The 12,643-nt window shown below is 41.0% G+C and overlaps 1 protein-coding gene across 13 annotated transcripts in view; it reads left to right on the top strand.

The window, feature by feature from the left end:
* The window catches only part of AKAP13 (A-kinase anchoring protein 13), a 317,159-nt gene that overhangs the window by 114,255 nt on the left and 190,261 nt on the right, over positions 1–12,643 (top strand). For all 13 annotated transcript variants that reach the window (XM_025893070.2, XM_025893069.2, XM_073882272.1 and 10 more), the window contains exon 3: positions 9,996–10,143. In XM_025893070.2, the coding sequence (XP_025748855.1) occupies positions 9,996–10,143 (148 nt within the window). The remainder of the gene's footprint in view (positions 1–9,995; positions 10,144–12,643) is intronic.

Below are 12,643 nucleotides of genomic sequence, written 5' to 3'. Positions count from 1 at the left end.
AGGAAGTGGTATTTATTTTAGTTTAGCAGTTGAGCTCCCTGGAAGACTCGAGAAAATACATGTTCTAAGTTTTTCACTGCAGACGGTTCAGTTGCAGCCGCCATTAACAAAGAGCGATACGGTAAGTCTCATCATCTTTCTTGGTGGCCCTGGAATTTGGTGTTTTCTTGGGTTCACAGGATCCTCCTTCTGGATTTTGAGGCACAGGAAAAGATAGATGAATGGTATGTTGTACAGAGGCCCATTTACGGCTGGGGTTTCACGTGAACTGGAAGCAGTTCATGAGTTCGCTGCTCTTTGGTCTTCGAGTCTCTCCTCCATTGCCCGCTCTGAGGATGGCTTAAAATTCATTCCTTTTCTTGCTGCATGTCCAGTCCTTGCCTCTTTTGGTGCCACTGATCCGCCCTTCTCTGATTTCTCTTCTTCCCTGGCTGGCCTTTTCTTGTTTGGTCTGTTTCTCCAGATCAGTTTCTTCTTCGTGCCCTCCCGTGCAGGAACACCAGGGTCGAGGCCTTGGCTCTCTGTGACCTGGAGAGCTTGTCTGTGCTCAGGGCTTCTCCACTGGGTGCCGGCTGACTCTCAGGTCGGCCTCACCAGCCCAGACCCCCTCTGACAGCCTGATCTGCTTGTCACCTGTTGGATGTGTGTTACCTACTTTTCATCCTGCTGATATGTGAAACTTGACATTTAAAGCTTATTGCCCTCTTTTTCACAAATCATTCCCCTGGCCCACCCCCACGTTTTTTCCTCGTGAGATACCCCTTTTCATGTTTACTCTCTTCCTATCTTTGTCTAGCCCCCAGCCAGTCAGCTACCTATTCCATCAAATTATTTTCAACAGAATGCCTTTCTTACATGTATTTCTTTTCAGATCATCTTACTACCGTAGCAGTTTAAGCTCTTTTTGTTTCCTTAAGTCATTTTTTTTAATGTTTTCCCCATGTGGTTTCCTCGCCTCTATGCTCATTTTCCTTCTTTAGGACGCTGCTGTGGGGTAAAGACCTTTCATGAGCATTTACTGCTGTTAACACGTCACCCTTCACCCCTCCCCCACAGTTTTCTTTCAGCACAGAGCACACAAGGCTCTATTTTTTCTTCTTGCCTACACAGGTCCAAGTATGAATCATTTGGCTTGCCATTAATATTCTCCATGAGCTGAGCTCCACCACCTTTATTCATTCAGATAGTTGTTTAGAAACTTCCTGTGCCTGGTAGGCACTGTGTGCAGTTATACAAGGATGCAGTTCTTGCTATCCACAAGCTTCATACAGTGACAAGAAGGATGGATGGTTGACCCTTGAACTGCATGGGTTCAGGTATACATGGATTTTTTTTTCATTAAGTATATTGGGAAATTTTTTGGAGATTTGCTATAATTTAAAAAAAACTCACAGACAAACCATGTAGCCCAGAAATATTGAAAAATTAAGAAGTTGGGTATGTCATGAATGCATAAAATATTTGTAGATCCTAGTCTATTTTATCATTTACTACCATAACATGTACACAAATCTGTTATAAAAAGTTAACACTTATCAAAACTTAGGCACACAAACACGTAGAGACCGTACACGGCACCACTTGCAGTCGAGAGAAATGTAAATGAATAGGAAAATGAGTATCGAATCATAGTGGAATGAAATTAACTGGAGCGGAGTTGCGTATCCACCTCCTGGTGCTCTTGCCTTGAGCTCAGCTGTTGCCAGTATCTGCTTAAAACCACCTGAGGGGCGCCTGGGGTGCATCATCACCCACAGGAGCACCCAGCTTGTCCAGTAAATTGCATATGGCAGTAAAAAGTAATCTCTGGCGGTTCTCATTCTAAGTAGTTAAGTTTTTGGGGCGTCCAAAGTTATATGTGGATTTTGACTGGAGCGGGGGCAGGTGGGGTTCATGCCCCCAACCCCCACTGTTCAAGGGTCAGCTAATCGACACAGTAGGGTCAGATAGATACTGCTTTTGGTTGCCGTATCTCTTAGCCTTCTTCAACCTGGAACACGTCTGCAGCCTTTCTTTATCTTTCATGGCATTGACAGTTTGGAAGAATACAGTAATCCCTTTGTTTCTTTGGAAGAATACTTCTTATTTTTAATTTTTCTGATGCTTCCTTGTGACTAGATGCGTTCTTGGCCAGAGTACTACATAAGTCATGTTGAGTATCCCTTCTGGAGGCACACAGTGTCCATCTGTCTTTATTGGGATGTTTGTTTTGATTACCTGGTCGAAGTATTGGTAGATTTCTTCACTGAATAAATACATTTTTTCTTCCTTGCAACTAATAAGCAGTCTTTGGGGAGACATTTGAAGACAATGTAAACATCTTCTTCCTCCTTAGAATTTCTCCCTAGATTGATAATTGATAATTTTTGCTAGATGCAATTTTTACCAGTATGGTTGCAGAGTGATTATTTTTCCGCTCTAGCACTCTCTACTGGTCAGCCTTCGTTGTTCTGTCATCTGCAGGAATTCTCCCTTCCCTGTTTAATTCATTTATCTGTACTAGTATAGACTCATGACTTCCTATTTTTTAATTATTTATAGTTTGTTACTGTTTTTAATTGATTTGATTTTCAAATTGTCCCAGATTTGGCCAGAGGAAGCCACTTCAATGTGCAACATGTCCCCTTCTTTTTTTTTCTTCTTCTTTTTTGAGCAGTTCCTTATTTTCTGTCAAAAACAAGATGTTCCAGGATCCTCTTGTACATACCCTGACCCTAGGCCTGGGAACAGCCTTTCTTGGAGTAGCTTTGGTTCCTTTTAATGGAGAATGGTGTTTAGTGACTAAGAGCTGAGCATTAGGTATGCTCATTGCTACTGGGTGGCCCTCTGTTGTGTGAGCCTTTAATGCAATTGAAAACTAGCTGTCTTGATTTTCCAAGGGAGAGATTTTGATTTGAGGCTGTGGAAAAACTGTAGCTATCAGTCTTTTGGTTGCTTTAGGAACTGATGGCAGAGTGACTTATCAATTGCCCATCTTAAAGGAGAAAATGAAGCTAATTGCATGAATGCAAGTAAGTGTCTGAATTGTACAAGGACTCACTTTGGAATTACTCTTTTGGTACTAGAATCATTGCTGCCTCATGGAAAGATAATACTTTAACATTCAATATTTACTTTGTACTACTTACCTCCTTTCACTGAACATTGGGTATAAATCTTATTATTTTGGCAAACTGGGAAATTGATTTGGGAAGGCCTGTAAACTCCTTAAGATTCTTGAACGAAAGGCCGCTATTGTTATAATTCATTATTCTGGAACCCTGCAAGAATATCTTTCCTAAATATGTATGTCTGCAGGATACAGAAAACAGCCTCAGAAATGTAATTTAATTTTGCACCTTTTAACTTTTGAGTATTTGGTTACATAAATTATTTGAGAAATCATTCCTTAGAAATTTTTTATTTTAAAATAATTTCAAATTTACAAAAAATTACAAGAATATTACAAAGAAATCCCATTTACATTAAACCCAGATTCACTGTAATATCCTGCCGTATTTGCTTAATCATTGTCTCTAGTTTTTTGGGAGTAAGTTGCAGACATGCTCCTTTACCCCGATACTTCATTGTGTATTTCCTAAGAACGGATATACTCTTACATAAGCCCAGAAGCACAGCACAATGACCGAAACCAGGAGTTTTAACATGGATACAGTGTTGAATCTGTAAGCCTCCAGTTGTCCCAGTAATATTCTTCATAAGCAATTTGTTTTACCATTCAGCTTCCAACCCAGAATCATGTGTTGCATTACTGGGCAGGTCTCTTTAGTCTGGAGCGACACCTCATTCTTTGTGTATCATTAGTGACATTTTGGAAGAGTACTGGCCAGTTTTTTTTGTAGAAGACCTCTTAACTTGGATCTGTGTGATGTCTGCTTATGATTAGATGGAGGTTATGCATTTTTGCTGGGGATGCTGTAAGTGGTGTTGTGTCCTCAGCGGCATCAGGTGTGGTGCTGGTTTGTTTCATTATTCATAATGTTACCTTTTCTGATCTCTTGATTCAGATGGTATCTGCCAGGTTTCTAGCTTTCCCTTTGTAATTTATAAGTAAGCAGACTATTTAAAAAAAAAATAAGGATTTTTTTCTTATAAAGGAATCCATCTGTATTTGAAAATATTAGAGGGGTGCCTGAGTGGCTCAGTCGGTTAAGCGCCTGACTTTTCAGGTCATGATCTTAGGGTCTTGGGATTAAGCCCCACATTGGGTTCTCTGCTTAGATGGGAGTCTGCTGGAGATTCTATCTCCCTCTCCCTCTGCCACCCAACTCACATATGCATGCATTCTGTCTCTCAAAAATCAAGTCTTAAAAAAAAAAAATATTGGAAAACAGAAAAGCATGTAGCACATTAAAATTGGCCTCAAGCCACCATGTAGGAGTAGGTACCTGCTATTAAAGTTTTGGTATTTTCTTTCTTTTCAAATGTGTGTTTTGAGCACCTCCTACTTCCTATTCTAGAGTAAGGGGATATCACAGTGAATAAAAGGTGGGGCTTACATTCTGGTAAATAATAATAGCTAGTATTTCTTTATTGAGCTACAAGTGACATATCACATTATATTTTAGGTGTACAACATGATTTGATATATGTGTATATTACAAAATGATTACTACAATAAGTTTAGTTAACATCCATCATCACATACAGTTACAATTTTTTTTTTTTCTGGTGATGAGAACTTTTAAGATTTACTCTCTTTGCAACTTTCAAATATATGATACGGTATATTAACTGTAGTCACCATGTTATGTGTCACATCTGTTACCCGTTATATCTGCATTACATTTATCATTATACAAAAATAATTATTACAATAATTATTATTTATTGAACATGTGTTATGTCCCATGCAGGGCCATAGGTGCTTCACTTTTTTTTTTTAAAGATATATTTGTTTGAGAGAGGAAAGAGTGCGCACACATGGGGGAGGGGCAGAGGGAGGGAAAATCTCATGCAGACTCCCTGCTGAGCACAGAGTCCAACACAGGGCTTGCTCTCATGACCCTGAGAGCATGACGTGAGCCAAAACCAAGAGTCAGATGTTCAACCAGCTGAGCCACCCAGACGCCCCCAGGAGCTTCACTTATCAGTTATTTAATTACAACCATGTGAAGTAAATATGATGGTCCTCTTTTATGGCTGAGCATTTAACATACCAAAGAGGTTAAAACAAAGTGATGTGCCATGCTATGGTTCAGACAGAGACCATCCCTTTACCCACTGTGGTATGTTAATAAGTTAAAAGCCAAATTTGAAAGTTAGAAAACAAATTGACTTAAGGTGGTGATAACATTGATCTTTCGTGAGCAGAATTCTGGCAGCCTTGTTATCCGTGGACCTGGGATGCTTTGTACTTGCCTTGGGTTTTCTCTGATGGCTGGTCCTCAACTCTCATTCTCATAAGCAGTCTCCTGTCTAGATCGGGCCTGCCATGGCATATCCTTGCCTTCCCTGTAGAAATTCTCTCACCTTCCCTCTCTCCCCTTCTGCTAATCTATTCTCAATGATGTGATGGTTAAAAAGAAAAAAGAAAAGCCCTGGTTTGTAGCATTTGCCAATTTCAGTGTGTAAATACTGCTGTTATCATTGATTTCAAGCTATCAGTGTTCCACATCACTGAAGGCAAGGCTGGCAAGGGGTGTCTGTTGGGGAAAATGTGCAGTAGCACACCGTCATGATAGAATTTCTGTCATAGAGATAAGATAGATGTAAACCTCGAGATTAAAGGTAACAGGAAGGTGTGGTAAAATAATTAAAGTGATGAGTTTTAAGTATTTATTAATCTGTTATTAATATAATTTACTTAATTCTGAGCTTATTTAATTTTTAATAATGCCTGTGTTTAACAAGTGGCTTGCAGAATTCCTAAAAACACAGCGATCGGCTCTCACGAGCCTGTACAAGCCAGCTCTGCAGTCACCTTGCTGCTTGCTGCCAGGGCCCACTGCCAGAAACCTGACGGCTGGCACTGTCTTGCCATCTGAGACATCAGTGCTGGCCCTTCTTTGACCATTCCTCCCACAAAACTTCCCGTCTCATTCCCCTCATCTCCAGCTAACATCTCCCCTGTTTGCAAGGCCTTGTTCATTTCCCACGCTGTAATTCACTTTCTCCCATCGCTCTGGTGCTTTTCCCTGGCCCATTCCTTTTTTCCCCCTAATCAAGATACTGTCCCTGGTTTAAGGAAGGCCCCAGGCATAACTCATATCTTGGGGCATGGAGAGTCTGTCAGCAAGGTGTTGGGTTTCATGTGGAGAGAAAAATCCTTGTTCTACAGAAGGAAGATCTGTTCTTTGAATTCCAGGTTAGAAATCTGAGTGGGAAAAAAATTTTGTTTTAGTCATTAGTAAATATGTAAAGGTGATTATAGCACCATTAATATCATATATCTACTATATACATGAGTTAAAGATGGGGAGAATTGAGACCACAGCTGCCATTTAAAATTCTGTTTTTCTGGTGAGCATGAAGGAGGGCACGTGATGTGATGAGCACTGGGTGTTTTATGCAACTAATGAATCATTGCACATTACATCAGAAATTAATGATGTACTGTATATTGGCTAATTGAATTTAAAAATAATACATTTTAAAAAACAGATAAAAAATAAAATTCTGTTTTTCTTGGCAAATAAGTGACTGATTGGTGGCATTTAGGACTATGGTGCATTCATATTTTGGGGATCACCAATATCTACAAAATGGAGCCTCGTATAGATTGTCTTTTTCCATTAGTTCTTTTGTCACCTGTCAGCAAAAATAATCAGGACTCTGACAAAACTGTGAGGTTCAAGGACATATTTCCCATTAATGAAGAGACAAGGAAAGTATCTTTATAAGGAGAGCACTATGTTTCTTCAGTTTACTGGAGAAGTGGAGATGTAGATGCCTCTCTTCATGGGGCTTTAGTCAAGAACGTACAGAAAATTGCCTTTGTTATCTATTGTCGTTAGATAATATTCTAGATAATATCTAGATAATAATAATATTCTAGATAATATTGTCATTAGATAATAAAATTCATGGAATGAATACATAGGTCAACCTGGCTGCCCAGTTAATAAGTCTGTGGAATGAATACATAGGTCAATCTGGCTGCCCAGTTAATGAGTCTGTGGAATGAATACATAGGTCAATCTGGCTGCCCAGTTAATAAGTCTGTCATGTGACTTACTAACTGGGCAGCCAGATTGACCTATGTATTCATTCCATGGGGTGTATCCTTCCCATGAGCAGCAAAATCATGTACCAGGATGTTCCTTAGGGGAGGTATGGTTAAACCAATCACCTCAACAAAAATTCTTACTTAGATCTGTTTTTCAGCACTCCTGCACTAGCTTAATCTTACAAGTCCCTCTGCAGGGCCTCTAGCTGCCCCGTACTGCTGGGGGAATGTAGGGGTCCTAGCTGGCTGGGGAGTGAGAGTGTGGATTGTTTGCTCCCAGGGACTTGACGAGAGTGCAGAGGGCTCTCCTTCAGGGAAAACAGGGTACTTTCGTGCCAGGTGCCTTTGGAATCTGAATTTCAAGTAGCTTTGAGGTGAATGAGGCTTCTGTGTGCCCTCTATATAGAGTTTTGGGTAGTTTGACTTAACATAAAAAAAAAAAAACTGAAGCTATGAGAGCATTTTAAAGCTTGTTTACTTTTGTCTTGGGAATGAAGAAAGAAGTTGATGTTGAAAGCTTTGTTAAAAGGATTTAAACTGCCCTGTAGCCCTCTCCTCTGCCCTCAGTTAAAAGAAGGGCCCAGATACCACTTAATACCTTGGGCACAGAGTCTTCTAGCAAGATGTTGGGTCTCACATGAAGAGGAAATCCCTGATCTTGGGAAAGAAGATATATTCTCTCAGAATTCCATGATCCCCCCCGTAGAAGAAGTCCACACTGTGAGTAGCTTAGGCTGGCAGGCCACAGGATCTCAGTGGGAACTGCTCAACTCTGCTGTGGCTCATTGTGCAAAAGTAGCCACAGGCCGCGTGCAAACAAATGGGCATGGCTGGGTTCCAAGAAGACTTTATGTATGGGCACTGAAATTCAAATGTCATGTCATTTTCACATGTTAAAAGATATTTTTCTTTTGATTTCTTTTCCACCCGCCTAAAAACGTGAAAACCTTTCTTAGCTTTTGAGCCTTATGAAAACAAGCGGAGAGCTGGATTGCACCCATGGATTATAGTTAGCCAACCTGTGCTCAGAAGGATGAAACTTTAGAGCTTTCTTTCACACTTTTTTTTTTTCCAGGTTATAATAGTATTTCAATACCTTGAGAAATTTATTCTTCTTATGTGCTGTAGACATTTTAGCTGGTTGTGGTTTATCATGCCAAAGGGTATTAAATATTTTGCCAGCCTAAGCTTTTCAAAAATGTTTCCAGGAAAGGGACTTACACGAGTCTCAATTATAATTCTAAATAGTGACTGCAGCCAGTGATAATTCTGTTTTACCGACTGTGCTATTCCTGTGGTAGGGTGCTTGGGAACTTTGCAGTTCAGCATTTGTAGGAAGTCACAGCTTGTGGCTGTGGCTCATTCTGACTTCTTACCTGTTGCACTGAACAGATTTGAGCCCCTACCGTGTACAGGGCACTGCATAAAGCACTGGGGATAAATGAAGAGATGGGCATCTGGGACTTTGGGAAATACCTTGAACTCTGTTTCCAGAATCAACCTGTTGAAGCATTGCTTTTATTAGACTTGATCCTAAGTTTGCTGTTAGGGTTTTTGGTTTTCAGTGTTGAATAAAACACTACCTGCTGTTCTGTGATGTTGCTGGGCTTAATAAATTGTGGCCACGGGGTGGCATGGTTCTCTAATAGGCTTCACTGTTGCTGAAATGGAAAAGAAAAAAAATGCTGTAAGGAAGGAGTATTCTCACCCCTATTTAATGGTAAAGTAGCCTTGCTTTCTCTAAATTGGTTTTTCCATAGTACATTATTCTTTTTTTCTTTTTTTTCATGGTGCATTATTAAGATTTAGATGGTACTAAACCTCAGTGCTTTAAAATCTTATGGTGACAACATGAATTGTATAATGTTTATGATTGGGAGAATAGTAGTTAGGACTGTATTTAAAGAATATATTTAATTTAGGCACTAACCTCAAAAAAAAAAAAACCAAAAACCTCGAACGTGTAAAAACTAGAAAGAATATGCGAATAAACAACAGTGATATCTTCTCAGTAGTTGCAGAGTCATGAACAAAGGTACTGACACAAGGATTCTGTCTAATTCCAAGGGTTTGATGGAGAGGTGGGTAAAGAAGAGTAGGGATTCCAGATGGTCAGGAAACACATAATTGGAAAAGCGATTGTCCCATCTTTGTAGATTAAGAATATTATCACAGCCTGAGAGCTGAATGTGTTCCAAGAGTTTTCATATATTGGCCTCCAGAAGAGAAGGTATTGTGTCCATTTATATAGCCAGGGAAAGTGGGGTTTAGAGGATTTAAGTGAAGTCTTTGTAGCTTTGACTGGAGCCCAAGCGTGTGCTCTTTGCTCCCTGCCATCTCCAGGCCAGCTCATTGGAGACCCTCCTTGTTGGAGAATGGGTAGACTTGGCAGCGATTTCTGGGGTGGAAGAGAGAGTTACTGCTGCCGCTGGACCAGGGGTCGGGGGCGTTCCGGGTATAAGGGGTAACTGTTCAGTATGCCTCCTCCATCGTCTTGGCCTTATCTTTGGATTCTTTTGGATTTCTTTCTTTTTTTACCTGTTCATCAAGTAAATATCCAAACCAGCTATTACCTTTGTAATACCTCATTTGTCCAGCCACCTCCACTAAAACCTAAGCTTTAGGGAGGACAAAGATCTCATTTTCAGATAATTTTGTATTCTCAGTTCCTATAATACCTCCTGGCACGTAAGTGCTCGGTGTTTATATTTATATAACCTACTAGAATGGGACCCAGTTGAGATGATACATTTGATTTTCCCTTGAATTTGATGTTTTGGGAAGACGGACTCCCAAGGGGAGCCTGACTCTCTCTTTCCTTTCCTAGGGCGATTGTGTGGTTACCGTGTTGCTGGCTGAAGAGGACAAAATTGAGGATGATGTAGTTTTCTACTTGGTATTTTCGGGTTCCACCCTCCATCACTGCACAAGTACCCGGAAGGTCAGTGCTGATACGCTGGAGACCATTGCTCCTGGTAAGTACTGGGTGGAATCTTCTCTGGCCTTTACTGGTTCATGGACATTTTTATTCTGTGTTCATTAATGTGGAGTTCGAAGAAGAATGAATCAGGGCAATAGAACTCCGGTCAGATCCTTATTTTAAATATGCGTTGAATAAAGCATTTTGTTTAAATTTGCTTTTCCACAGAAATCTGAGCCTCACTGGAAATTAGCGAAATAAAATGGTGTCATAAGTTTGAAAGATAAAACTCAGGATCAGCAAAAACATTAATTTATTAGAATGTTGAGATTTGGGGAAAACTAAAACGGGTGGAAGATACAAGTTCTGCTGTGGTTCCCATGGTATGACTTGGTGTGACGACGATTTGATTATGAATATCATAGTGGCAAAAGCAAAGGCAAAACACAGTCAGTAATGCAATTGCTCAGTATCTGTGAGGGAAAGACCTAAAAATGTTTCGTAAAAACCAAACTTTACCCACATTAACAAATTATAGTTCATGGTAGAATGAATGCGTAATCACTGTTGCAATTATAAATTTAACAGAATTAAAAGGGGAAGATAGGTAGTTATTAAAAATGCTTTACAAAGTCATGAAATCATTGCTACTTCCACCAGAAACGGTCCATAAAATAACGACTGTCTCTTGACCTGTCTGCCCCAACATCTGCAGGTGTACTGATTTGTGTTTGGAGATGAGCTGCTTTCCTTAACTGACCTGGCTTCAAAGTTAACAGTTGACCAGTTTTCATCAGGATACAAAGTAGGGCACATTTATGGGGTAGCCCCTAAAAAGTGTTGACACTTAACTGTTTTCCTTTAGAGAATAAGGTGGATTCAGTTCTTACTAAACCATTTCTTTTTACCAGTGTTTTTATAGAACACTGATTCCACTGTGTTGAAATAGATGGTGTAAAAAATTACTAGTTTATGAAGCACTTTTGATATCTAGTCTTGCTGGTATTGGATCAGATTGCCAGGTTTTCGTTGCTGTGCCATTTAATATAAATGAACTTCACGTCAGATACCTACCAGCTCCTGGAAATTATACTGCAGTCAAGGGCTGGGATTTATGACGGTTGAAAGCTGTGTTTATCCTCCTGCCTGGCAAAAATGACTTTGAAAAATACAGGATTTAAAGATTCTTGACAATTCCTATGAATTTCTCCCCCCCCAAATTTTTAGGGATTAGAAATTAACCTGGAGTTCAGGATAGATACTGATTTCTTTCCTAAAGCGTATTAAGTATCCTCCTTTTAACTTGCTCCAGGCATCTTGTTTCCTGTGATGTATATCATGTCAGAAAGGCTTATCTGGAACTTGAGGTCTGCTCTGGGGCAGGTGCCATCCTGTGTCACCATTGCAAAACCTCTGTCATGTGTGGGTGATGGTGAGAAACAGCTCCTCAGCAAGTAGAATCAGTCGGTGCCTGACTGGACTCTTACTGGGAAAGGAATGGTGGTAATTTTTATAAACTTACTCCTTCCAGAATTAGAAACAGGTTAGGAGTTAAAGTTAGGGGGGTGGTGCGTGCGTGTGTGTGTGTGTGTGTGTGTGTGTGTGTATGATTGTGTGTACACACATGTAAGAAAGATGTAAGTAGATGTGGAGGATGCAAGGACCTGTAAGAGAAAGGACAGATGTGGCAAGGCTGTTCCCCTGTACCCTAGTTGCAGTCCTCAGTTACAAGTACCGGCAGAGTCCAGCCCCGTGGAGACGGATCTGCCTGGCAGCTCTTGTACCTTCACTGACAAGGCACTGAAATTAGGGTGGGCGGCAGGTACTTCCTTTCCTTGGCTTCACAAGCCCCCCTCTGCTTGTATGACAGCCTGGGGCTCTGAGTTTGTTCCAGACCCTGTCTGATCTCCAGCCTACCTTCCTGAATTCTAGTTCCCATTTCTTCCCTTGCCTTTGGTTCTAAACCTCTTTATGTGTCTCTGCACCCCTCCTTCCCAGCCACACCCATCTCTGGGTGTCCTTTTGTACTTATGGACTCCGAGGACCCTTACCCTACCGGCCCCAGCAAACCAGAATGGTTATGGTACTCTGCTGCTTTCTGCTAACTTGATCCAAATCCTCAGAAATCATACCTGACCCATTTGCATGGGGCCTGGAGTCCTAGTACTTGCCTTCTCCATTTTCCACGAATCCACTAATCCACTAATCCACTATCCCCCCTTTAAATTATGATCACTGGCACCTCCTGTGTTCTCTGTCATGCTTACAGGGCCCAATAACCCGTCCCCTTCTCACCCCAGTTGGCCTGCATGGTCTGCTCTTCACTTGAGGTCTTTCAGGCTGATGATAGGAGGTGGCCGATCACAGCAGAGGTAACAGAGGCTTAGAGTCCCTGCAAGACCCTCCTGTCCAAGCAGGCCAAACGGGATGTAGAGCCACACTGTAACGTAAACCTTTGATACGGATGCAGGGCAGCAGTGAGGTCCTCGCTGGTGAGGTAGAAGCTCTGTGAACTGTTTAAGCAGAGGAGATTGCTGAGTGGAGCCTGTTGCTCT

This window comes from Callorhinus ursinus, unplaced genomic scaffold, assembly GCF_003265705.2.
Source record: "Callorhinus ursinus isolate GAN/ISIS: 27379988/994484 unplaced genomic scaffold, GSC_fseal_2.0 scaffold45, whole genome shotgun sequence".
NCBI lineage: Eukaryota > Metazoa > Chordata > Mammalia > Carnivora > Otariidae > Callorhinus > Callorhinus ursinus.
This window is presented reverse-complemented; position numbering and strand designations above follow the sequence as displayed.